Source organism: Oratosquilla oratoria, chromosome 12 (assembly GCF_046742065.1).
Source record: "Oratosquilla oratoria isolate Oo_2021 chromosome 12, ASM4674206v1, whole genome shotgun sequence".
NCBI lineage: Eukaryota > Metazoa > Arthropoda > Malacostraca > Stomatopoda > Squillidae > Oratosquilla > Oratosquilla oratoria.
Genome location: NC_134788.1, coordinates 71,479,121 through 71,504,621, shown reverse-complemented (window position 1 = coordinate 71,504,621; position 25,501 = coordinate 71,479,121). Strand labels below are relative to the sequence as shown.

The window sequence follows — 25,501 nt, the reverse complement described above, 5'->3', positions numbered from 1 at the left end:
TTAACGAATTTCCAAATAACTTGTAATCGTACTTGCTGTTATTTTTACCTATGTGCATTACCTTGCATTTACTTGTGTTAAATTTCATTAGCCACTTTTCAGACCATTGCTGTAATTTATCTAAATCTTCTTGAATATCTAATTGGTTTGAGTGATCATTTGCCACTCCGCACAGTTTTGTATCATCAGCAAATTTGGAAACAGTAGATTTTAGTCCATGGTCTATATCATTTATATATACTATGAATAGAAGTGGCCCAAGAACGGAACCCTGAGGAACTCCACTTGCAACACTTTTCCATCCAGAAGTTTTTCCATTTAAAACAACTCTTTGTTTTCGACCTTTCAACCAATTACTAGTCCAACCTAATAGGCTACCACTTATTCCATGCAAAGCTAATTTAGTAAGTAGTCTTTCGTGTGGGACGGTATCAAAAGCTTTTGCAAAGTCTAGATATATTAAATCTATATTGTTTCTTTTGTCATAATTCGAGACAACTGTGTTGTAGAATTCGAGTAAGTTAGTCACGCAAGAACGTTTCCGTCTGAAACCATGCTGGCTATCATTTATCAAACGGTTACTTTCTAAATGATATTCGATAGCATCTCTGATGATAGTTTCCATTATTTTTCCTACGATCGAAGTCAAACTAATAGGCCTATAGTTATTTGGTTTCTTTTTGTCACCTTTTTTGAATATGGGAGTAACGTTAGCTAGCTTCCATTCTCTTGGGACATCTCCGGATATGATGGATTTCTTGAAAATAATTTCTAATGGAACAACAATCTCATTTTTCATTTCCTTTAAGATTCTTGGATGCCAACCGTCAGGCCCTGGTGTTTTATTAACTTTGAGTTTGTCTATACACCTTTTAATTGTTTCTTTTGTTATATTTACCGTAGTGAGTAAGTTTACCCCAGACTTTTCACAGGTTTCAGTTTGGAATTCACTTTGAGGTGTTTCGTTTACGAATACCGAGCTAAAATAATTGTTTAAGAGATTACACATTCCTTCATTTGAATATTCAAGTTGATCGTCAGCAGATAATAGTGGACCAATGTGATTCCTAACAACCTTTTTATCTCTAATGTAACTATAGAATTCTTTGGGATTCTCTTTGGATTTCTCAGCGATGTTCAGTTCGTATTGTCGTTTTCTTTTTCTTATTGTCTTTTTTAAATCTCTCTGTATTGATACATAACTTTCATAGTCATTAGATGCACCCGAGCACTTATATTTCTTATAAGCCTGTCTCTTTTTAGCAATACTTTTTTCAGTTTCTTTGTCGAGCCACTTTGGGCGAGCCTGATTTGGGGGACGTCTGTCCTTAAAAGGAATGTAAGTTTGAATCATCTTAGTGAGCGTATTTTGAAATATTTCCCACATCTGATCTACAGGCCTTTCGTTTAATTTTTCCTCCCAATCTGTAAGCTGAAGCTCCTGACGTAGTTCTATGAACTGAGCTTTACTGAAATCGGGTATTTTAGAAGCACAAGTATCTATTCTAAAATTGTTTAGGAGTTTGAATCTGACTAAGTTGTGATCGCTATTTGCAACAGATTCACCGACTTCTACATCAGTTGCCATGCTTTCGCGGCTAGTGATCAATAAATCGAGTAAGTTTCCATATCTTGTGGGCTCTTTTACATGCTTAATTAAGTAATTGTCACCAAGAAAATCAATCAAGCGACTACCTATATGGCCATGTTCAAGGGTCATCCAATCAATGTCAGTAAAATTGAAATCACCCATTATCAATAAATCCCGGTTGCAGAAACTAGACAGTTCTTGAAATAACAGTTTGTCGTCTGCTAATGATAATGTCTTTGGCCTATATATTACACCTATATTCATTTAGATAGTAGGTCTCCTCTTTTCCTTCTTTGTTCCAGAGTCAGTAACTCTAACTTGGACAATCTTTGTTCATATGCCATTTTAGAAAGAGTTGGTGCCAGTTTTGTTGTTGCTCTTTGTATTCTTTCTAATTTTTTTATATTCATTTTGGTACTGTGTGTCCATAGTGCTGCATACTTGAGTTGTGGTCTTATTAGTGTAGTTAACTTTTTTTTTATCATTTCCTCATCCTGTGTGTGTGTGAATGATAATTTGATGTAGCCCGAAAGGATTTCTTCCTGTCTTCTCTTTTTCTGCACTTGTAGCAGGATCAGAGGGGATTGAGGAATTTAGTGAGCGTGGGAAGGTGTGCAAGAGAAGGAAGTTGAATATTAATGTGGGTAAAAGTAAGTTGATGAGATGTACAAGGGGAGAATGTGGCAGGAAAAAGGGAGGAGTGGAGGTGGAGGTAGAATGTAGATTGAGAGAAGCAAGTAAATGCCTTGGTGGATTAAAAAGTGTAATGAGAAATAGACATTTGGGAATGGATGCTAAGAGGAGATTGTATGAAGGTGTGATTGTGCCGACAGAGGAATTTGAATGTATTTGAGATAAGGTGCCTGAGAAGTATAATAGGAGTTACTAGGCTGGAAAGAGTGAGAAATGAGGAGATGAGGAGGAGAACAGGGGTGGAAAGGGAGTTAGGAGATAGAGTAGAGTATTGGGATGGTTTGGACACATGGAAATAGTGAGTGAAGAAAGACTAGTGAATGGTGTGTGGAAGGTTGAAGTGCAAAGAGTGAACATGAGGGGACAACCTAGGATGAGATGGATGGATGATGTAAAGGGGGCTTTGGGGAAGAGGGGAATGTCTGTTGAGGAAGGATGGGAGAGGACAGAAGGTAGGGGTGAATGGACAATGGTTGTATATGGATGATGATGTGATCCATGAGGTGGAATGGGTGGGGGATGGGGGGTGAGGTAGTATGTGTGAGGAAAATTTGACGGAGCCCGAAGGGATTTCTCCCTGTCTTCTCTTTTTCTGCATGAGGGGATGGAGAGGGGGGATTGCTGATTTAATGAAGTGGCTTTGCTGTGGATGTGCTGTGTCTTGCGACACTGTGGACAAGATGCAGGGATGAACTGTCATCCAGAAGGTGCCAAGATAAGAGGGTGGAAAGGAGTGGAGTGTGATAAGGATGGAATAGGTGGGAATGGTTTTTATGCCTTTGTTTTCTGGCTACCTCCCGTGTAAGGGGGAAAAAGCCTTTGGTATACGTATGTATGTATATACCTTATATCTTCCTAATTCTCATCCTTCCTGTGGTTCTCTGTACAGCACGAGCCAAATCCCAAGCCACAGGGAGGTCTGTTTGTACCAGCAGAATCTTCGACCCGAGCTGGACGACTTGGAGAAGAGGTACTCGACAAGTTCCTCAACGGACCCAGAGCACAGAGTTCTACAGAGCAATCCTATGGTGGGTTGTCGACTTGTCTTGTATGTACTCCATCTGATCTATCTCGCTGGTTGAGCAGGTTAGGGTGCCGTTAGTTGTGGTGAAGGTCGAGAGGATGGCGGTTTGAACCCTGCCAGTGGCAAAGTTGAACCAAGTGCAGCATGGTTCATTAATAAAGGATTACAAAGGCGGAGCATGCTGACAGGAGGCCTTTTAGTCCATATCTAGGTCGGATGCAAAAATAAATAAATAAATAAAAACTATAATAGTGTCAATAAAATACATATATAAATGCATAGGTATAGTTAAATGATAAACAAGTGGTTAAATAGTAAATAATAATAAAGTGACATATAACTAATAATAAATGAGAATCAAGCAAATAATGATAAACAGACAAAGGATAACAAAACACAAAACAATATAAAGTAAATGATAATCACTCCATGCTACAAAGCCCTCTGTGAGGAGCACTGTCCTAGCCTTCTGATAGGGGGGGAGTGTGTAACGTTAAACCATATCATCATATATATACATATATATATATATATATACGCACCAAGGGCTTTTTCCCCCTTATAAGGGAGGTAGCCAAGCCTAAGGCACACCCCCATTCCACAACCCTTTCCTCCCTCTTATCTTAGCTCCTCTTGGATGACGGGTCATCCCTGTCTCCTGCCCAATGCAGCAAGGCATAGCACCTAGACAGCAGGACCAGTTCACTTACACAGTGACACCCCCCCCTCCACCACCATCATTTCTGTCCCCTCATGCGGACACCCCCAGACTGATACCTTTAATTTTTCTACCTAGAATAACTTAGATGATATAACCCAAATCTTGATATGACCATTGGAATTTAAAGATATAGACCAAGAGATGAAACCACACATGAATTTGAAGCTAAGATATGGTTTAAAAAATAATTAGAATAATATAAATGAATAAATTAAAATAATAATAATAATAATCTGCATGTCTATGACTTAATACGTGAAGAAAATCTCGTTTGCTCAGGTGAAAGTCGGTACAAGGAGCGGGGGTGGAGACTTTCTGAGGAAGAGGTATTACGTCCTGTATAAGAATATTTCTCCTCTTTCAGGATGACTGCAACGTCACCATACAACACCTGCTGGGCTGGATTGCTGCTTATCAGGAGGAAATGAAGCTCACGGACAGGCAGGGCTCTGTCAATATGGTGGGAAATGACTCTTTTATTTTACTTATTTATTTTTGTGTTTAAGATGAGGTGTCTGAGAAGTATGGAAGGGGTTACTAGGCTGGATAGAGTGAGAAATGAGGAGGTGAGAAGGAGAACGGGGGTGGAAAGGGAGTTGGGTGATAGAGTTGAGTATTGGGATGGTTTGGACACATGGAAAGTATGAGTAAAGAAAGACTAGTGAATGGTGTGTGGAAGGTTGATGTGCAAAGCGTGAACATGAGGGGACAACCTAGGATGAGATGGATGGATGGGGTAAAGGGGGCTTTGGGGAAGAGGGGAATGTCTGTTGAGGAAGGACGGGAGAGGACAGAAGGTAGGGGTGAATGGACAATGGTTGTATATGGATGATGATGTGATGCATGAGGTGGAATGGGTGGGGGGATGGGGTGTGAGGGAGTGTGTGTGAGAAAAATGTGACACAGCCCGAAGGGATTTCTCCCAGTCTTCTTTTCTGCATGGGGGGGGGGGAGGGAGAGGGGGGATTACTGATTTAATGAAGTGGCTTTGCCGTGGATGTGCTGTGTCTTGCGACACTGCTTCTGACCCAGGGCAGTGGCCAAATGCAGGGATGACCTGTCATCCAGTAGGAGCCAGGATAAAAGGGAGGGATGGGAGTGGAGTATGTGGGGATGAAATGGGTGAGAGTGGTTTCTATGCCTTCGTAATTTGGCTACCTCCTTTGTAAGGGGGAAAAAGCCTTTGGTATACGTATTTATACATGTATGTATAAATACAACATACATTACACGTGCCCACTACATATTTTATAATGCGCGTATTGTGATGCATTGTCATACATCAGGCAACCTGACGTGCGTGCAAATGTTTGACTGGTATTGAAGAGGTCAAACTCTACTTCGCCTCTCGGAAGATGCACCATGTGTTGGAGCGTGTGATGACGACCATGAAGGTAAGGCAGAGGGTCTCAGAACAGTTTTGTCAGTTTGAATCCATCCAGCGAGGATTAACTCTCTGCCGTAAGGATGAACAACTGCAGACAGCAGCCACAGAGGACAGAGAGAGTCAGCTGCCCTCCACAGATGGACAGAGCCATCAGAAGCCGCCAGATGTGATTGACTGCAGGCAGTTGTTAGGATGGGCAAACAAGTTCATGGAATCTGCATCTTTAAAGCTTCAGGTCAGGGTCAGGATGAAGATGAATATATATTTATATATGTTTTATTTTATTCATTATTTATTATTATCATTCAGTGTCCTCTCTCCTGTCCTCTCTCCTCCCCTCTCCTGTCCTCTCTCCTCCCCTCTCCTGTCCTCTCTCCTCCCCTTTCCTGTCCTCTCTCCTCCCCTCTCCTGTCCTCTCTCCTCCCCTCTCATCTCCTCACCCCCCCTCTCCCTCCCCTCTCTCCTCCCTCATCCCCTCCCCTGTCTTCCCTCATCACCTCCCCTCTCTTCTCCCCTCCTCTCCTCCCTTCCCCTCTCCTCCCCTCTTTCCTCCCCTTCCCTCCCCTCGCTTCTCTTCCCTCCTCCCCTCCCATCACTCCTTCCTTCCTCTCTCTTTTTTCCTCCCCTCCTTCTCCCTTCCTCTCACTTCTCTTTCCTCCGTCCCTCTTCCCTTTCTCCCCTTCCCCTCAATCACCTCCTACCATCATCTCCTCTTTCCTCCCTTCTTTCCTCTCTCTTTGTTTTTCTCCTCCCCTGTCTCCTGTCCTCTCCTCCCCCCCACCCCTTTCTCCTGTCCCCCACTCCTCCCCACCCCTCTCTTCTCTCCTCTCCACCCCTTCCCTCCCCTCTCTCCTCCCCACCCCTCTCTTCTCTCCACTCTCCTCCCCTTCCCTCTCTTCTCTCCTTTCCTCTCCTCCCCTCTCTTCTCCCCTTCCCTCTCCTCCCCTCTCTTCTCCCCTTCCCTCTCTCTCCTCTCCCTTCCCCTCCTCTCTCTCCTTCCCTCCCCTCTCTTCTCTCACCTCTCCTCCCTTCTTTTCTCTCCCCCTTCCCCTCTCCTGTCCTCTCTCACCTCCCTCCTCCCCACCCATCTCCTCTCTCCTTCCCTCCCCACCCCTCTCTTCTCTCCTTTCCTCCCCTCTCCTGTCCTCTCTCCCCCCCTCCCCACCCGTCCTCTCTCCCCCCCCTCCCTATCCATCCTCTCTCCCCCCTCCCTATCCGTCCTCTCTCCCCCCTCCCCTATCTCCTCCCTACCCCTCTCTTCTCTCCCCCCTCCCCACCCCTCTCTCCTGTCCCCCACCCCCTCTCCTCTCTCTTCCCTCTCTTCTCTCCTTTCCTCCCCTCCCTTCTCTCCTTCCCTCCCCCTCTCTTCTCTCCTTTCCTCCCCTCTCTCCTCTCCTTTCCTCCCCTCTCTCCTCTCCTCTCTTCTCTCCTCTCCTTTTCTCACCCCACCCCTCTCTTCTCTCCTCCCCTCCCCTCTCCTCTCTCTTCCCTCATCCCCTTTCCTCTCTCCTCTCCTCCCCACCCCTCTCTTCTCTCCTGTCCTCTCTCTTCCCTCATCCCCTTTCCTCTCTCCTCTCCTCCCCACCTCTCTTCTCTCTCCCCACCCCTCTCTTCTTTCCTCCCCTCCCCTCTCTTTTCTCTCCCCCTTCCCCTCTCCTGTCCTCTCTCGCCTCCCTCCTCCCTTCCCCTCTCCTGTCCTCCCCCCCATCTACTCTCTTCTCTCCCCCCCTCCCCACCCCTCTCCTCTCTCGTCCCCTCCCTTCTCCTCCCTACCCCTCTCTCGTCTCCTGTCTCTTCTCTCCTCCCCTTCCCTCCCCCCACCCCTCTCTTCTCTCCTGTCTCCTCCCCCCTCTCTTCTCTCCTGTCCTCATCTCCCCTATCTCCCCCCACCCCTCCTTTCCTATCTCCCCCCACCCCTCTCTCCTCTCCTATCTCCCCCACCCCTCTCTTCTCTCCTGTCTCCTCCCCCACCTTCTCTCCTTTCCTCTTCTCCTCCCCATCCCTCTCCTCTCTTCTCTCCCCCCCTCCCCTCCCCACCCCTTTCCTCCCCTCCCCTCTCTTCTCTCCTTTCCTCCCCTCCCCCCTCCTCTCTCTCCTCCCCACCCCTCTCTTCTCTCACCTCCCCCCTCTCCTCCCCACCCCTCTCTCCTTTCCTCCCCTCTCATCTCTCATGTGGCGGACAAGCCCCCACATGTGCTATTTCGGCTTATAGCATCGCAGACTCAGAAGTTAGAGGAGCCTAGAGTTGGGGGGACTATGTAGAAATAGTTGGCCTTCGGCCTTATAAAAAAATTAATTGTGTGTAGAATAAGTCTTTAGTACTCCTGTATTTCATGTATTTGTATCCTCATAGAAACACACTTCAGGCCTACGCCCGGCAACCCTGTGCCAGCCAGAGGCACGCTACTTTTCGGTACTCACAAAGAGTACTTAAGGGGTGCCGGGGTCAGGTCGCGCCCAGTTCAGTTCTTGTCCTTGTAACAACTTGTACCCTCGGCCGAGCGCGCGGTTACTCTTGCGGTCGACACTCGAGCTAACCAGAATAAAGTCACCAAACTCACCGGAGTCTCCTTCACTCCTTCGGCACCTAAGCACAAGTGACATCACTGTATGTTATACTCCTATCTCCTCCCTACCCCTCTCTTCTCTCCTCCCCTCCCTTCTCCTGTCTCCTCCCCCCCTCTCTTCTCTTCTCCTCCCCCCTCCTCTCTCTCCTCCCCATCCCTCTCCTGTCTCCTCCCCTCCTCTCTACCCTCCCCTGTCTCCTCCCCCCCTCCCCTCTCCTGTCTCCTCCCCACCCCTCTCTTCTCTCACCCCTCCCCTCCCTTGTCTCCCCTCTCCTCCCCTCCCCTCCTCTCCTCTCTACCCTCCCCTGTCTCCTCTCCTTCCCACCCCTCTCTTCTCTCCTCTCTCACCCCTCCCCTCCCTTCTGTCTCCCCTCTCCTCCCTCACCCTCTCTCCTACCCTACCCTCCCCTCTCTTGTCTCCTCCTCTCCCCTCCCGTCTCCTGTCTCCTCCCCTCCCCTCTCCTGTCTCCTCCCCACCCCTCTCTTCTCTCCTCTCCTCCCTCACCCTCTCTCCTTTCCTCCTCTCCCCTCCCCTCTCCTGTCTCCTCCTCTCCCCTCTCCTGTCTTCTCCTCTCCCCTCCCCTCTCCTGTCTCCTCCCCTCCCCTCCCCTCTCCTGTCTCCTCCCCTCCCCCCCCCTCTCCGGTCTCCTCCCCTCCCCTCCCCTCTCCGGTCTCCTCCTCTCCCCTCCCCTCTCCTCTCTCCTCCCCTCACCTCTCTCCTCCCCTCACCTCTCTCCTCCCCTCCCCTCTCTACGCCTCTCTCGTCTCTCCTCCCCTCCCTTCCCCTCTCTCCTCCCGTCCCCTCTCCACGCCTCTCTCCTCCCCATCCCTCTCCTCTCCTCTCGTCTCGAGCGAGAGGGGAGGTGAGGAGAGGACAGGGTAGGAGGAGAGGGTAGGGTAGTAGGAGAGGAGAGGGTAGGGTAGTAGGAGAGGAGAGGGTAGGGTAGTAGGAGAGGAGAGGAGAGAGAAGGAGGAGAGGAGAGGAGAGAGAAGGAGGAGAGGAGAGGAGAGAGAAGGAGGAGAGGAGAGAGAAGGAGGAGAGGAGAGAGAAAGAGGAGAGGAGGGAGAAGGAGGAGAGGAGGGAAGAGAGAGGGAGGAGAAGAGAGAAGGAGGAGAGGAGAGGAGAGAAGAGAGAAGGAGGAGAAGAGAGAAGGAGGAGAGGAGAGGAGAAGAGAGAAGGAGGAGAGGAGAGGAGAAGAGAGAAGGAGGAGAGGAGAGGAGAAGAGAGAAGGAGGAGAGGAGAAGAGAGAAGGAGGAGAGGAGAAGAGAGAAGGAGGAGAGGATAGAAGAGAGAAGGAGGAGAGGATAGAAGAGAGAAGGAAGAGAAGAGAGAAGGAAGAGAGGAGAGAAGAGAGAAGGAGGAGAGGAGAGAAGAGAGAAGGACAGGAGAGGAGAGAAGAGAAGAGAGAAGGAGAGGAGAGAAGAGAAGAGAGAAGGAGAGGAGAGAAGAGAAGAGAGAAGGAGAGGAGAGAAGAGAAGAGAGAAGGAGAGGAGAGAAGAGAAGAGAGAAGGAGAGGAGAGGAGAGAAGAGAGAAGGACAGGAGAAAAGAGAGAAGGACAGAAGAGTAGAGTGGATATGAGATGGGAGGAGAGAGGAGAGGAGGTGAGTTCCCCTATCTCCTCTCATCTCTCTTCCCCTCGTCTTGAGGGAGAGGGGAGGAGAGACGAGAGACGAGAGGGGAGGAGAGGAGAGACGAGAGGGGAGGAGAGGAGAGACGAGAAGGGAGGAGAGGAGAGACGAGAGGGGAGGAGAGAGGGAAATGGAGGAAAGGGGAGGGTTTTAAAGGGGAAAGGTGAGAGAGGGAGGGGAAGAGGAAGCAGAGGTACAAAAACAAATACAGACCTGTTCAGCCGCCCTCCCTGTTCTCTGCGTCCAGGTCCTGATGCAACTGGTCTGCCTGGACGTCGACCATATGTTGCTGAACATCATCGCCAACCTCTTGACTGAAACTTCCACCACCTTCTTGGCCTGTACGTAGTCGTCTTGGGAGGAGAAACGAATGCAAGGATCACCCGACTCGTGTCACTGAACAAATACTCGTACGGGGTCCAATGACGAGTGCCTGCCTGCCAGCAGGGGGCCCAGACATTGGAGAATAGTCACCCATTTTCCAATTCTGCCAACGTCCTCACTCTCGTCTGGAGATCGTCAACCCTTTGATCTCCATACCAGGCCCGAGGTCTCCCGTATCAATTTCGCCTGGATTTCCCTTTTCCTACTACTACGACCCAGTCATCCGTCGATCCATCCTTCCGTTGCCCCTAGTCTCTCTTGCAGAAGACCTGCGGTGACACAGAAAAAGACCACATGTCAAAGGGGCGGGAAGAAATACACTTTTCCATATACATACCAAAGGCTTTTTCCCCCTTACAAGGGAGGTAGCCCAACAAACAAAGGGATAAAATCCACTCCCACCCATTTCATCCCCAACATACTCCACTCCCATCCATCCCCCTCCCTCCCTCTTTTCTTGGCTCCTCCTGGACAACGGATCATCCCTGCATCTCGCCCACTACCCTGGGTCAGAAGCAACGTGGCAAGACGCACCATATCCACAGCAATTGCCGCTTCACTTAATCGGTGACCTGCCCCTCCTCTTCCTAGCCTCAAATTCATGTACATTTCCACCTTAATATATACCCTTGATTTCAAATTATCATATTTAGATTTGAACTCATGTCTTGTGTGAGCTTTGGCCGTATCACTTCCGAAGCCATTCCTCGTACTTAACAACTGCCTTCACTTCATCCTTCCTTATTTCCCCCCCATTTTCCTCACTCATCAGTCATTTTCTTAGCACTTCCCACTGCAACTATCTTTCCCTCCCTATCCTCCTTCACATTTAGCAACTCCCTAAAATACTCTGCCCATCTTCCCCTTACTGCTTCTCTTCCATTATCATCTCTCCATCTACACCTTTTACCTTTTCTTCTCTACTTGATTTGCCTCCTCTTCCTCTCTTAATTTCTTTCCAAAACATCTTTTTATTACTTTCAAAATTTTCAGTCATACTCATACCCCATTTCACATCTGCTCTCCTCTTTTGCTTTACATCTCTTTACCTCTCGTATGACTCTCTTAGCAAATTTTCCTATTTTCTCCTGGTACTTTTTCAACACAAAAATTTAAAAATTCATGAAGATCCATGAGCATCTCCATTTCAACTTACTTTACATGAAAATTTGTGCCTTACTCATAAAATTCAGACTTTTATTGTGTATGGACAGCAAATTTGATGGACATTTGACAATTTTGTTTTTTGGGGGGAAAATGGACATCACTAGGAACATCTGCCCTAATTAAACACCCAAAGGGTTAACTTATGCCTGTCTCATTTGAGCCCTTCATGCTAACCACTATGCCAGTGTGAAAATATGCAAATGTTTTGAAGATATATACATTATTGTAAAATTTGATAATAAAATCTATGGCAAATTTACCTTAAGCATTCCTTGCTGCACGCCTTCTCCTCCTACATCCCTGAGTTGGTGGATACCTGGAACTGCTCCAATCTTATCCACGATTCCTGCAAGAAAATGGATTTATCTGAGATGAGATATGCATAATGAAAAAAATATACAAAAGTGACTGAAGGGCTGTCACATCCCATTTCATGTCAGAAATTTTGCCAGCAGCTCCTTGAGGTATGTTTGAGTTTTCTTGGCAGCTTGCTCATAGACACTTCAACAGAAACAGTTACCATACAAATGCAAATAAAGCAAACAACATCAACATCAAAAAACATCTACACATTACCAACATCAACATCCCAAGGTTTTACACCCCAACTCCAGTCACTAAATGGCCTGGCAAGTGACATAAATGCACACCACTCAATATAGCTACACATAAAAACAGCAGATCAAAGAGAAGGCAAAATCCCAAACCTAAATATATCAGATAGAGATACTATATCCAACCTGCCTGAGGCCTGACCACCATGGAATTGCCTAAACAGACAAGATGAAGTTGACACCATCCATCACCTTCAATAATGATTCCATGCCAGTGGACACAATTTTCCTAATCCTCTGCCCCAATCTCTCCTCCAGGAGACAACCCACAGCTCCCAGGTAACCAGCTACAGGCACTGGGTGGGCCCATAAGTCACTCAGGGAAGAAATACAATGTTGCCTAGGGATTGTAGTTGTTGTTGTTCCCTAGACTGTCTGTCCGAGTGGTCCTCCCGTCTCCCCAAGGAATGCCATGGTCAAAACGAAGTTTTCCCACAAATCCTTTATGGAGTGTATGTTGTGTTGTTTGCATGCATGATTGTGTATAATGCAGTCTTCCATGACACATTGAATAGTATGGGTTGAAGTGTTACATCCTGGGCATTTGTCCACAATGCAGTCATCCAGTCTCTTCTGGTGGTAGCTTAGAAGGGCTGGGTGGTGGCCACATTGCAGTCTGGCCAGGTGGACTCTGTCCTTTTGTGGGAGAGAGGATTCTGTGGGATGGATATCAGGGGGTCTGGCATGCAGCAATGTGTTGTCTTTTAGAGTGTTAATGGAGCAGTGAGTGATGTGATTATGAGTATGTTTCTGGAGGCTGGTATTTGGTGGTTTTGGAGGAAGAGAATATTTGTGTGTGATATAGGTATTTGGGTGTTTTCTTTATGTGTCTTGGTGTGTTTGTGCAGGCTGCAGCAAGTGCCTGTGTGCCTCTCGTGTCAAGGTGATCTTTGACTTTGAGGACTTTTGTTTCAGTGTAGATGGTCTGTAGGTGTTGTATATGTACAGACTGTAATTGTTTTTAAGGCTTTTTTTTTGTATGGTCTGAAGGGTGTTGAGGTGTCTCTCACTGAGAATAGGTGCCCATGCTGGATTGTTAGTGTGGGGGCATTGTAGGATGAGGTGATGTCTTCTATGTGATGGTTGCATCTAAGACAGTTCGATTCTGTGGCCAGGCCTACTTTGAGTTCATACTGTTTTAATGATGTATGGTGTCCTCAATGTAAGCATGCCAGTGTCATTCTTATTTCTTTTGGGAGGGATTTTCACTGTGGCTAGCATCAGGGGTGGGGGGGTTGTGGAGTACCGAGTTTGGTGATCTATCTTGAAGAACTTTTTAGTAATCTGAGGAAGAATATATTTTTGTGAGGGTATATTATGTGGTATGGGAGGCAGGTTGTTCTACATGTTTGAGGAGGAAGTTTTTTCAGCTGGTACTGCTTGTGGATAGTTTTAGATACTTGAGTGCCAATGTGGCATGTTAAGATTATAAATAAAGATATGCATATTTGTGATATGTATTATGGAGGGAAAAGGGTAATGAAATAAAAATAAATATTGGAGTAAAAATTGTATCGAGACGTACAAATGTTGATGACACAAAGCGAATCGGTTTTGAATCAGCGAATTGGCAACACTGAAAGTGGGAAAATAGACAGTGTGAACTTGGGATATTATGAAGAATTTAAAGAAAAATACAAGACCTGGCCAGGCAGAAGTTTATGAAGAAGCGAGCTAAGGTATACATGAATTTACAAAGCAGTAATTGAGCAGATTTGGTGGAGTTTGACAGAAGACTGTTCAAGTTAATAGAGTATGAAATGGAATTGCCTGACCAAGTTCTGGCATTTTGACTACTGAAAAGTTGTGATCTTTCTGATATTCAATTTCAATTGGCAATGTTCACAACAGCAACAGTTACTTTTAGTGAAATGAGAAATATGTTGCAAAGGATGTTTGCTGATGGTATTATGGATCACAGTTTGAGTGGAAATATTTCGAATGGAGTTGTAAAGTGTGAACCTGTTCAAATTAAGTGAACCTGTGTTGCAAGCTAGTGCAAACTGATTTGACACTCGTCCCCGAGGATTTTGCCCAAGGTACGGAAGCAGGTGGACCAATAGTCGTGGAAAATGGCCTAGAGGACAAGGTGGTGGTTCATCGAAATGCTTTCGATGTGGATCAACAGATCATTGGATTAGAGACTGCAATGGTGTAATGGAAGCAATAGATGAGGGTGATAACGATTATAAAGAAGTACAATCAACATTATTAGCTGATGATAATGCTGACAGGCAGAAGGAATTGCTAATGGAGTCTCTGGATGCTATTGTTTTAGATTCAGGATATGCAACGACAGTTTGTGGAGAAGACTGGCTACATTCTTACATTGAGACATTATCTCCACACAATAGTGAAAGTATAACAAGAAAGTCATCTAACATTACTTTTCGATTTGGTGATGGGAGACAGATTATATCCCAAGGTAGTTTTCTTATTCCATGCTATATACAGGGAAAAATGGTCATGATCTCTACTGAAGTGGTAGATATCCGTATACCTACTTATGAGTAGATCAGCAATGAAACGTGGAGGAATGATCTTGAGCTTTAAAACTGATACAATGCAAATGTTTGGTTGGGAAAGTAAGCTGGGAATAACTTCAACTGGACATTATGTTTTCTGGATTGTGAAGGCACCAAATAGAAAGGCTGTAGAATTAGTGCTATTTACAGGGCAAGCAAATCAGATACCAAACAAAGTGCTTAAGCTACACAGACAATTTGCACATTCCACTGCTGATAAATTGATAAGGTTGATTAAAGAGGCTGGCATGCTGGATGAAGCATGGAAACAAGAGATACAGAAAGTCAGTGACAAGTGTGAAATTTGTAAGAAATTTAAGAAAACCCCAGCATGCCCAGTAGTAAGTCTTCCTGCTGGTAGAAAGTTTAATAAAGCAGAGCTTCTAAAAATGTTCAATCTATCTTAAACATTCATATTCTATATTGGTGAAAAGAATCGAGACTGCAAAGATTGAGTGAGCTGAATTTCCAGAGCTGGGCGCATTCCTCGATGCGTTCCGCTTCAGTTTGGCCATGGTGAACACCACCAAACTATTAAAGCTTGAGAGACAGGAGGTTCATACTGAAATAAAAGTCCGGTAGGCCACATACTATACCAAAGAAAAGTTTCGTAGGCCACATACTATACCGGCACCTATATTGCTTTAATAGTTTGGGAGTGCTAACCACGGCCCAACTAAAGCAGAACACACCGAGGAATACACCCAGCTCTGGTATCTATTATCTTAGATAACCTATTAATGAGGGGGAGTGGGTGAGGGTGTATGTGTGAAAAATAATTTGACGCAGCCTGAAGAAATTTCTCTCCGTCTTCTCCATTTCTGCATGAGAGGACAGAGGGGGGGGGGGGTTGCAAATTTAATGAAGCGGCCTTGTTTTGGATGTGCTGTGTCTTGTAACACTGCTTCTGACCCAAGGCAGGGGGCGAGATAAAGGGATGACCCATCATCCAGGAGGAGCCAAGGTAAGATGGAGGGAGGGGGGTGGATGGGAGTGGAGATGGAATGGGTGGGAGTGGTTTCTATGTCTTTTTTTTTTGGCTACCTCCCTTGTAAGGGGGGGAAAACCCTTTGGTATATGTGTTTATCAATAAAATTTGTGTTGATTAGGAAAGAGGAATTTTATCTAAACCAAGGACCTTACCTTTTCCAGCTGTTTTTGCTAAATATTCCACAAATTTTCTTAAAATAACAGGTTCATCTAGCACTGCAAGGGTAGATCCTGATTCGTCTCAATTCAGGTTAGCGTCATTCCAATTTTTTGCCGCAGTTGAGAGGAAAAAGCAGGAATTGTGAATGAAGAACCACCCTCATGGACATACTAATTCTGGAGAGAGAGAGAGAGAGAAAAAAAAAAAAAAAAAAAAAAAAAAAAAAAAAAAAAAAAAAAAAAAAAATTATATATATAAGATTTTCCAGGATATACCAGTACTCTTATGTTTCAGGACAATGTCATGCACAGGGTGTTGCATATGGCTGGGACAATATATATAGGGGGGGGGGGGGCAGCAATTCTAGTCTGGACATGGGCATGCCCACAAGGCTGACAAAATAATTATACAAAAAGGTCAAATGAGCCCTGAATATATTACCATAATATACAAATTTTGCATTAGTTCCTCTTTACAAGGGAAAAGGGGACAAGTGTGAATGTAGTAATTTCAGAGGGATTAGCCTGTTGAGTGTAGTAGGGAAGGCTTATGGGAGAATCTTAATTGAGAGGATTAGGAGAGGAACAGAAGGAGTAATTGGTGAGGAACAGTGTGGATTTAGGACGGGTAGAGGTTGTGTAGATCAGATCTTTGTGGTAAGACAGATATGTGAGAAAGCTATAGGAAAGGGGAAGGATGTTTTTTGGGCTTTTATGGATCTGGAAAAGGCTTATGATAGGGTAGACAGAAAGGCACTGTGGGAGGTTATGCAGATTTATGGGATAGGAGGAAAGCTTTTGGGAGCTGTCAAGAGTTTTTATGTGAGTAGTAGAGCATATGTTAGGATTGGAAATGGAGAGAGTGAGTGGTTTGAAGTAAAGGTGGGACTTCGTCAAGGATGCGTTATGTCACCCTGGCTGTTCAACTTATACATGGATGGGGTGGTGCGAGAGGTGAATGCTAGGGTAGTGAGTCAGGGATTGGAGATGGTTAAAGAAAATGGAGAAAAGTGGGAGATGAGCCAGCTGTTGTTTGCGGACGACACTGCGCTTGTGGCAGGGTCAGAGGAGGGATTGAGGAAGCTGGTGGCAGAGTTTGGGAGAGTATGTGATAGAAGAAAGCTAAAGATAAATGTGGGTAAAAGTAAGGTGATGAGATGTACAAGGGGTGAAAGTGGCAGTAGACTGGAAGTGAACATTAAGGGAGAGCGACTGGAGGAAGTGGATAGTTTTAGATACTTGGGTGCAAGTGTAGCAGGAAAAGGTGGAGGTAGAATGTAGATTGAGAGAAGCGACTAAATGCCTTGGTGGTTTAAAGAGTGTAATGAGAAATAGACATTTGGGAATGGATGCAAAGAGGAGACTGTATGAAGGAGTGATTGTGCCAACAGCACTGTATGGGGCAGAAACGTGGAACATAAGAGAAGAAGAGAGAAGGAGTTTGAATGTGTTTGAGATGAGGTGTCTGAGAAGTATGGTGGGGGTTACTAGGCTAGATAGAGTGAGAAATGAGGAGGTGAGGAGGAGAACAGGGGTGAAAAAGGATTTGGGAGAGAGGGTTGATGAAAGAATATTAGGATGGTTTGGACACATGGAAAGAATGAGTGAAGAAAGACTAGTAAAAGCGGTATGGAAGGCAGATGTGGAGGGAGTGAACATGAGGGGACGTCCTAGGATGAGGTGGATGGATGGGGTGAAGGGGGCTTTGGTGAAGAGGGGAATGTCTGTTGAGGAAGGAAGGGAGAGGACGGAAGACAGAGGTGAGTGGAGAATGGTTGTATATGGATGATGTTGTGATTGCATGAGGAGGAATGGGCAGGGGGTGGGGGGGGGGTAGTATGTGTGAGTAAATTTTGACGCAGCCCGAAGGGATTTCTCCCCATCCTCTCCTTATATGCAAGGGGGGACGGAGAGGGGGGGTCGCCGATTTAATGAAGCGGCCTTGCTGTGGATGTGCTGTGTCTTGCGACACTGCTTCTGACCCAGGGCGGTGGGCAAGGTGCAGGGATGACCCGTCATCCAGGAGGTGCTCAGATGAGAGGGAGGGTGGGAGGGGTGTGGAGTGTATTTAGGGATGAAATGGGTGGGAGTGTTTTTATGCCTTTCCCTTTTTGGCTACCCCCCTTGGAAGGGGGAAAAAGCCTTGGTATATGTATGTATATGTATGCATTAGAATCAACAGAATATGAAACCTATTTCCCTTATCCTTTCTATAATAGGAACATTAAATACAATTTCTAAAATCTATTTAATAATTTTGCAAGCCACTAGCTAATACAGCCTATAAGGGATGGCAGAAATGGAAAGTGGTGATGGGGAAGGGGGGTGCATCACTGAGAACTTTGCCCTGGTTTAACATCACAAACTCCCTTCTATCAAAAGGCAAGGACAACGAATAATAATGATATGGTTTAATGTCACAAACTCCCCCTTATTGGGAGGCTAAGTTGGCACCCCTCACATAGGGCTTTGTAGTGTGGACTTTAATGAATCGTGCCCTTGGTTCAACTTCGCTGGTGGCAGGATTCGAACCGCCATCCCCTTGACTTTTGCCGCAAGTAATGACGCCCTAACCCGCTTAGCCAGCAAGCTTCCATTAATAATAATGATGATGATGATAATAATAATGGTGATAATATTAAAGATATAAAAAATAATATTAATAGCAATAATAATAGTAATTAAATAAACAAAAAATTAAACTAGTAATTTTGTACAAATATGAACTCTATGACGAACAAGCCAACAAATATTGATAATAATAATGATAATAATATCAAAAGTACTAAAAATAATACATATACCAAGGCTTTTTCCCCCTTACAAGGGAGGTAGCCAAAAAAAAAAAAAAAAAGGCATAAAATCATTCCCACCCATTCCATCCCTAAATACACTCCACTCCCCTCCACCCTCCCTCTTATCTTAGCACCTTCTGGATGACAGGTCATCCCTGCACCTTGTACACTACCCTGGGTCAGAAGCAGTGTCGCAAGACACAGCACATCCACAGCAAGGCCGCTTCATTAAATCGGTGACCCCCCTCTCCGTCCCCCCCATGCATAAAAGGAGAAGATGGGGAGATATCCCCTCGGGCTGCGTCAAACCCTGCTCACACACCCCACCCCTCACCCACTCCACCCCATGCATCACAACATCATCCATATACAACCACTCTCCACTCACCCCTGTCCTCCGCCCCTCCCCTCTTTACAAAGGATTACAAAGGCAAAGCATGCCGACAGGAGACCTTTTGATCCATATCTAGGTCGGATGCAAAAAAAAAAAAAAAAAAAAAAAAAAATAATATTAATAATAAATTAAAACTATAACAATGTAAATAAGTAAATGCATTGGTATAGTTGAATAACAAACAAACAGGTAAATAGTAAATGATAATAAATTGACATATAACTAATAATAAATGAAAATCAGACAGACAAATTATAACAAAACAAAAACAAATAATATAACAAATTATAATAATTACAGCATCTTACTTAGGTATTTATCTAAATGATTCTTAAAGCTTCGAACTGAACTACATTGCACTACCTGTGCAGGAAGTTTATTCCATTCATTAACTACACGGTTGGCAAAGTTGTTTCTACCTACTTCCAAATTGAATCTATTTCCGGACAGTTTGAGACCATTGTTTCTTGTCTGATTCTCATTCAATGTGAAAATTTGGTCACTTTTGATGTTGTCAATTCCCTTTAAAATCTTAAAGACCTGTATCAAGTCACCTCTGAGTCTACACTTTTTTAGGGAAAACAGATTCATGTGCTTAAGTCGATTTTCGTATGATTTATTTTTGATATTTGGAATCAGTTTTGTGGCTCGCCGTTGTACTTTTTCCAGTCTGTCAATGTCTTTAATGAGATTCGGTGACCATATGGAAACAGCATATTCCAAATGTGGACGAACTAACGATTTATATAGCTTGTTAATGAGTGATGGACTTTTGAAATCAAAAGATCGCGCAATCAATCCCAGAATCTTATTTGCTTTCTCAGAGGCTGAAATACACTGCTTGGATGATTTGAGGTTGTTACTGATAATTACGCCGAGATCTTTTTCACTATCCACTTTTGTTAACAAATTTCCAAATAACTTGTAATCGTACTTGCTGTTATTTTTACCTATGTGCATTACCTTGCATTTACTTGTGTTAAATTTCATTAGCCACTTTTCAGACCATTGCTGTAATTTATCTAAATCTTCTTGAATATCTAATTGGTTTGAGTGATCATTTGCCACTCCGCACAGTTTTGTATCATCAGCTCTGTATCTTCCCCAGAGCCCCCTTCACCCCATCCACCCACCCCATCCTGGGGTAGTAATAATAACAAGAATAATAATAACAATAATAATAGTGATGATAATGATAAACAAATAAAAACAAAAACTAATTTTGTACAACTATGAACTACATGACAAACAAGCCAACAAAGTTGCATTTGATTCCCCCCCCCAACTCACTCTTCACTGGTTGACTACAAATGTAAGGATATTTGAGTGTGCTGCATGCAATATCCCAGCTTTCGTAGTTACACATCTTCTCTTCCTTCTTCACTGGGTAGCTGGCAGGCAGGCCACATGTGATTCTCCACTGATGAACAATCCAACCACATCCAGAGGCAGTGAGTACCGGAAAGGGTGTTGCTTGCGCCCACCCACACAGAACGTGAATCTGAAAAGTTTACCATATAAACTAATGAATTTTCAAGTAAATAGAGACTAGGACTGTATTACCTGATCTAAAGAAAAAAATGAAAGATTTTTTTGCTATAAAAAGTATATTTGATTGAATAAGTGGTGCTGGAAGGTTTGGAATTTTGTCTTAACCACTTCAGTACAAGTCAAATTCTTGTGCACAGCATTGACTGCCATATGTGCAATGCATCACACCACTCACATTATAAAATATAAAGTCACTGCCGTATTACTCGTTCTCTTTTACTCTGAGTAATAATAAAGAGAGAAAATGTGATCAAACCAGTTCACAGAATCTGGGGGTAAGTCATATACAACTACAAAAAATAGATAATCAAGACACAAATGTTGGCATCCTCATATATGTACCCACTCACGCCTCATGACGCCTACATAGGTGTCATCATACCGAAGTGGTTCAATAATATCACAAACATCTAGACTCAGAACCCGAAACCCTCCCCACATGACAGGCCAACACCAAATATGCAAACTTCACCGTCACACCAGAGTAACTGAGATATCAGCTGAATGAAATTGTCTGGAATAGGATAGACCTAATTTGTAGTGTGCCACTGTAGTAAAGAGATTAATTGAGATACAGTAAAATTCCTCTTATCCGACCTTGGTGGGACCTACCCTAGATTGGATGTTTGGACGTACACTAACAGATTAAAAAAAAAATCACTGGTTTGGGAAATTTTCACTTATTTATGGTACAATAAAGCATAGTAAACAACACAACAGAGTGGAGGAGAAACAACCACCAATGGCAAAATGTAAGCAAACGCTGAAATACCTGCAATAACAGCAGCCAACCTGAGCACCATGCGGTAGTGGTGATAACAACAACTAAACCTCCACTTGATGGTCGGATGTTTGGAAAAATTCAACTTTTTATCCGAATTGGGATATTGAAGAAGAAACTCGGATGTTTGAAGGTCGGATAAAAGGAATTTTACTGTAGTCTTAATCCCTTCAGCACAAGCCCCCACCCTCAGCTAAGTAGGATAATTGAGCAAAATAGAGGAAAATTTTTGTAAAATGCATCACCATGGCTTAGAGCAGCATTTCTCAACCTGGGGGGTGCTGAAATCAATTATAGGGGGTGCTGGGAAGTGATGCACACAAAAATCACATTGGCATATGTAAAATTGATTACCCAGTTGTGCATATTTGTGTTTTTCCATGCTATTTTATTTTTCTAGGGTGTTCTTATTTCTTCTACAAACAATATTGTCAATTTGTCTCAATTCTAAGAAAATAAATCATCAATCAGTCAGTACACTTCACTTTCTTTTATCCTTCTAATAACACGATAAGGGTGCTGGACTGCTTAGACATGACGACAGTGGGTGTGCTATGGTCGGAAAAGGTTGGGAAATGCTGGATTAGAGGCTAATACTGCAAAGAAAGGGTTTCATTTGACTGATGCTTCCACCAATGAATAGAAACTCCATCAATGTCAAAGTTACTGTACATGCACTTCAAATTATTAGTCTATGAGGATCCATGCATGCTCATGTTGAGGTTAATACAGCTATGAGGAAAAATCTTAGCCTTTTTCTTTTTAACATCTCAGGTGGATTTCGTCTGCAGGCAACCATGAGCTGCTCCAAAGGCTTCCCATTGGACAACTACTGTAAAACTGGAATTGTCCACGACTGACTTGTCAATTCCAAAACTCAGCTACTTGAGACTCATGAGCCCAATGTACGGCACAACGATAGGAGGAGAAAACAAGGTATGGTTCCCTACCAAGATGGGCTGAACGAGCCAAGGCACTCTGGAGCACGTGCCACTGATTTCTGTCCTAAAAGGGTGCCAGAGTTGTTCCTGCTGCCTGCTGTCCACACGTTTCATTCACCTGGTCCCAGTTCTTCTCAGCTGTTGACATACTGAAGCATGATCCTTGGGCATAAAACCAACCATTTGGACATGCAGGCTCTGTAAGATACCAAACAAAATATGAATACACACACTAAAGTGGGACAGGAAAAACAAGAGGACATGCAATGAAACTTAAAAGGGATAACTACAGAAGAGACCTGAAAAAGTGTGTGCAAATACAATACAAGATTTTAAGAACAAACTTGATCTTGTGAGATACAAAAACGGGTCACCACAAGCATAGCTTCCCATCCTGTATAATACAACTAGGTAAATACACAAAATACATAACACAACTAGGTCAATATACAGAGATCTCTAATCCAGTAATCATCTGGAAAATGCCCCACACTAATATTACACACAGAGATCTCAAATCCAGTGTTCATCTGGAAAATGCTCCACACTAATATTACACACACAGATCTCTAATCCAGTGATCATCTGGAAAATCCCCCATGCTAATATAACACACAAGAGATCTGTGGAAGGGTCAAAGGACTGTAGCTTTCCAGTGAGGCTCATGGCAATATTTACTACTATTACACAGAACTGGGCACATTCTTTGGTGTGTTCCTAGATGCACTCTGCTTTAGATTGGCTGCAGTTAGCACTCCCAAACTATTAAAGCAATATAGGTGCAGCTATAACCTACAAAACTTTTCTTTGGTATAGTATGCGGCCTACCGGACTTTTACTTCAGTATGAACCTGTCCCTTACGCTATAACAGCTTGGGAGCACTAACCGCGGCCAAACTAAAGCAGAGCACACCGAGGAACACACCCAGCTCTGCTATTACAAACCTTCAACTCCCTTCCTGCAGAGAGCCATGCAATAAAGTGAGGTCTTGGCCTTTGGTCGATCATTGGTCCAAAAACTGTGGTGAACAAGAGCGTTATTGATCCAGACCTAATGATACTTAAGATGTGGCAAGCTGTTGGTTGCTCCAATCCATACTTTATCTGGGAAAAAAAAAATAATAATAATAAATAAATGAATAAATAAATAGATTAAAAAAAAAAAATAAAAAAAATACAAATACTTCTTACAAAGGATTACAAAGGCGGAGCATGCTGACAGGAGACATTTTGGCCCATATCTAGGTCAGATACATACATGCATACATATACCAAGGCTTTCTCCCCCTTACAAGGGAGGTATCCAAAAAGGAAAAGGCATAAAATCATTCCCAATCATTCCATCCCTGAATACACTCCACACCCCTCCACCCTCTCTCTTATCTTAGCACCTCCTTGATGATGGGTCATCCCTGCACCTTGTCCACTGCCCTGGATCAGAAGCAGTGTCGCAAGACACAGCACATCCACAGCAAGGCCGCTTCATTAAATCGGTGACCCCCCCTCTCCGTCCCCCCATGCATAAAGGAGAAGACAGGGAGAAATCCCTTTGGGCTGCATCAAATTTTGCTCACACATACTACCTCACCCCCCATCCCCCTGCCCATTCCACCTCATGCAATCACATCATCATCCATATACAACCATTCTCCATTCACCCCTGTCTTCTGTCCTCTCCTGTCCTTCCTCAACAGACATTCCCCTCTTCCCCAAAGCCCCCTTCACCCCATCCATCCATCTCATCCTAGGACGTCCCCTCATGTTCACTCCCTCCACATCTGCCTTCCATACCTCTTTTACTAGTCTTTCTTCACTCATTCTTTCCATGTGTCCAAACCATCCTAATACTCTTTCATCAACCTTATCTCCCAACTCCCTTTCCACCCGTTCTCTTCCTCACCTCCTCATTTCTAACTCTATCTAGCCTAGTAACACCCATCATACTTCTCAGACACCTCATCTCAAACACATTCAAACTCCTCTCTTCCTCTCTTTATGTTCCATGTTTCTGCCCCATACAGTGCTGTTGGCACAATCACTCCTTCATACAGTCTCCTCTTAGCATCCATTCCCAAATTTCTATTCCTCTTTACACTTTTTAATTCACCAAGGCATTTACTCGCTTCTCTCAATCTACATTCTACCTCCACCTTCACTCCACCTTTTCCTGCTACATTTGCACCCAAGTATCTAAAACTATCCACTTCCTCCAGTCGCTCTCCCTTAATGCTCACTTCCAGACTACTGCCACTTTCACCCCTTGTACATCTCATCACCTTACTTTTACCCACATTTATCTTTACCTTTCTTCTATCACATACTCTACCAAACTCTGTCACCAACTTCCTCAATCCCTCCTCTGATCCTGCCACAAGCGCAGTGTCATCCGCAAACAACAGCTGGCTCACCTCCCACTTTTCTCCATCCATTCTCCATTTTAACCATCCCTGACCCACTACCCTTGTATTTCTCGCACTACCCCATCCATGTACAAATTGAACAGCCAGGGTGACATAACGCATCCTTGACGAAGTCCCACCTTTACCTCAAACCACTCACTCTCTCCATTTCTAATCCTGACACAAGCTCTACTACTCTCATAAAAACTCTTGACAGCTCCCAGAAGCTTTCCTCCTATCCCGTATATCTGCATAACCTCCCACAGTGCCTTTCTGTCTACCCTGTTGTAAGCCTTTTCCAGATCCATAAAGGCCCAGAAAACATCCTTCCCCTTTCCTATAGCTTTCTCACATATTTGTCTTACCACAAAGATCTGATCTACACAACCTCTACCTGTCCTAAATCCACACTGTTCCTCATCAATTACTCCCTCTGTTCCTCTCCTAATCCTCTCAATCAAGATCCTCCCATAAGCCTTCCCAACTACACTTAACAAGCTAATCCCTCTGAAACTGCTACATTCACACTTGTCCCCTTTTCCCTTGTAAAGTGGAACTATACAAGCACTCCTCCAGTCCTCCAGCACTCTACCTTCTCTCCAGCAAACATTAAATAACCTCACCAACCAGTCCACCATCACTGTACCTCCTTTTTTAAGACATTCTGCATGGCATCCGTCCAGACCAGGTGCCTTACCTGCTTTCATCTTAACTGCTGCCTTTACTTCATCCTTCCTTATTTCTCCTCCATTTTCCTCACTCATCACTCTCATTTTCTTAGCATTTCCCACTGCAGCTATCTTTCCCTCCCTATCTTCCTTCACATTTAGCAACTCGCTAAAATATTCTGTCCATCTTCCCCTTACTGTCTTCTCCATTATCATCTCTCCATCTGCACCTTTTACCTTTTCTTTACTTAATTCGCTTCCTCCTCTTAATTTCTTTCCAAAACATCTTTTTATTACTTTCAAAATTTTCTGTCATACTCTTACCCCCATTTCACATCTGCTCTCCTCTTTGCCTCCTTTACCTTTTTCTTTATTTCTCTTTTCTTTTCTTTGTACATCTCGTATAACTCCCTCGTCCTATTTTGTAACCAATCTGTGTAAGCTTGCTTCTTCTCTTCTACAACCTTCTTCATTTCCTCATCCCACCATTCACTACCCTTCCTTCTATTTCCTCCTGTCC

The 25,501-nt window shown here is 44.2% G+C and overlaps 3 protein-coding genes across 7 annotated transcripts in view; 2 read left to right on the top strand and 1 right to left on the bottom strand.

Annotated features, from left to right (window-relative positions):
* LOC143032005 (uncharacterized) overlaps nt 1-25,501 on the top strand; it is a 529,471-nt gene that overhangs the window by 420,623 nt on the left and 83,347 nt on the right. The gene's annotated exons all lie outside the window — the stretch shown is intronic.
* The window catches only part of LOC143032009 (large ribosomal subunit protein mL43-like), a 320,821-nt gene that overhangs the window by 271,683 nt on the left and 23,637 nt on the right, over nt 1-25,501 (bottom strand). For 2 of the 5 annotated variants that reach the window (XM_076196473.1, XM_076196474.1), the window contains one exon: nt 22,140-23,018. The exons of 2 other annotated variants lie outside the window; for them this stretch is intronic. In XM_076196473.1, coding sequence (XP_076052588.1) covers nt 23,015-23,018 — 4 coding nt within the window. In that variant the 3' untranslated portion in view covers nt 22,140-23,014. Of the gene's footprint in view, nt 1-10,132; nt 10,267-11,424; nt 11,511-15,446; nt 15,630-19,931; nt 20,143-21,923; nt 22,113-22,139; nt 23,019-25,501 lie in introns of those variants that run through there. One more of the 5 variants, XR_012967061.1, reaches the window with a different exon arrangement.
* LOC143030870 (uncharacterized) lies at nt 1,877-4,810 on the top strand. Its single transcript, XM_076194091.1, has 2 exons — nt 1,877-3,312; nt 4,394-4,810. Exons 1-2 carry the CDS (start codon nt 3,049-3,051, stop codon nt 4,532-4,534), a joined length of 405 nt encoding a protein of 134 aa, XP_076050206.1. The 5' UTR covers nt 1,877-3,048; the 3' UTR covers nt 4,535-4,810.

What these genes read in the sequence shown, in the direction of transcription:
- LOC143030870 (XM_076194091.1), top strand. Translation starts at nt 3,049, where the DNA reads ATGGTTTTTATGCCTTTGTTTTCTGGCTACCTCCCGTGTAAGGGGGAA. An exon ending in TTCTACAGAGCAATCCTATG is followed by an intron (nt 3,313 to 4,393) that starts GTGGGTTGTCGA and finishes CTCCTCTTTCAG; the next exon opens with GATGACTGCAACGTCACCAT.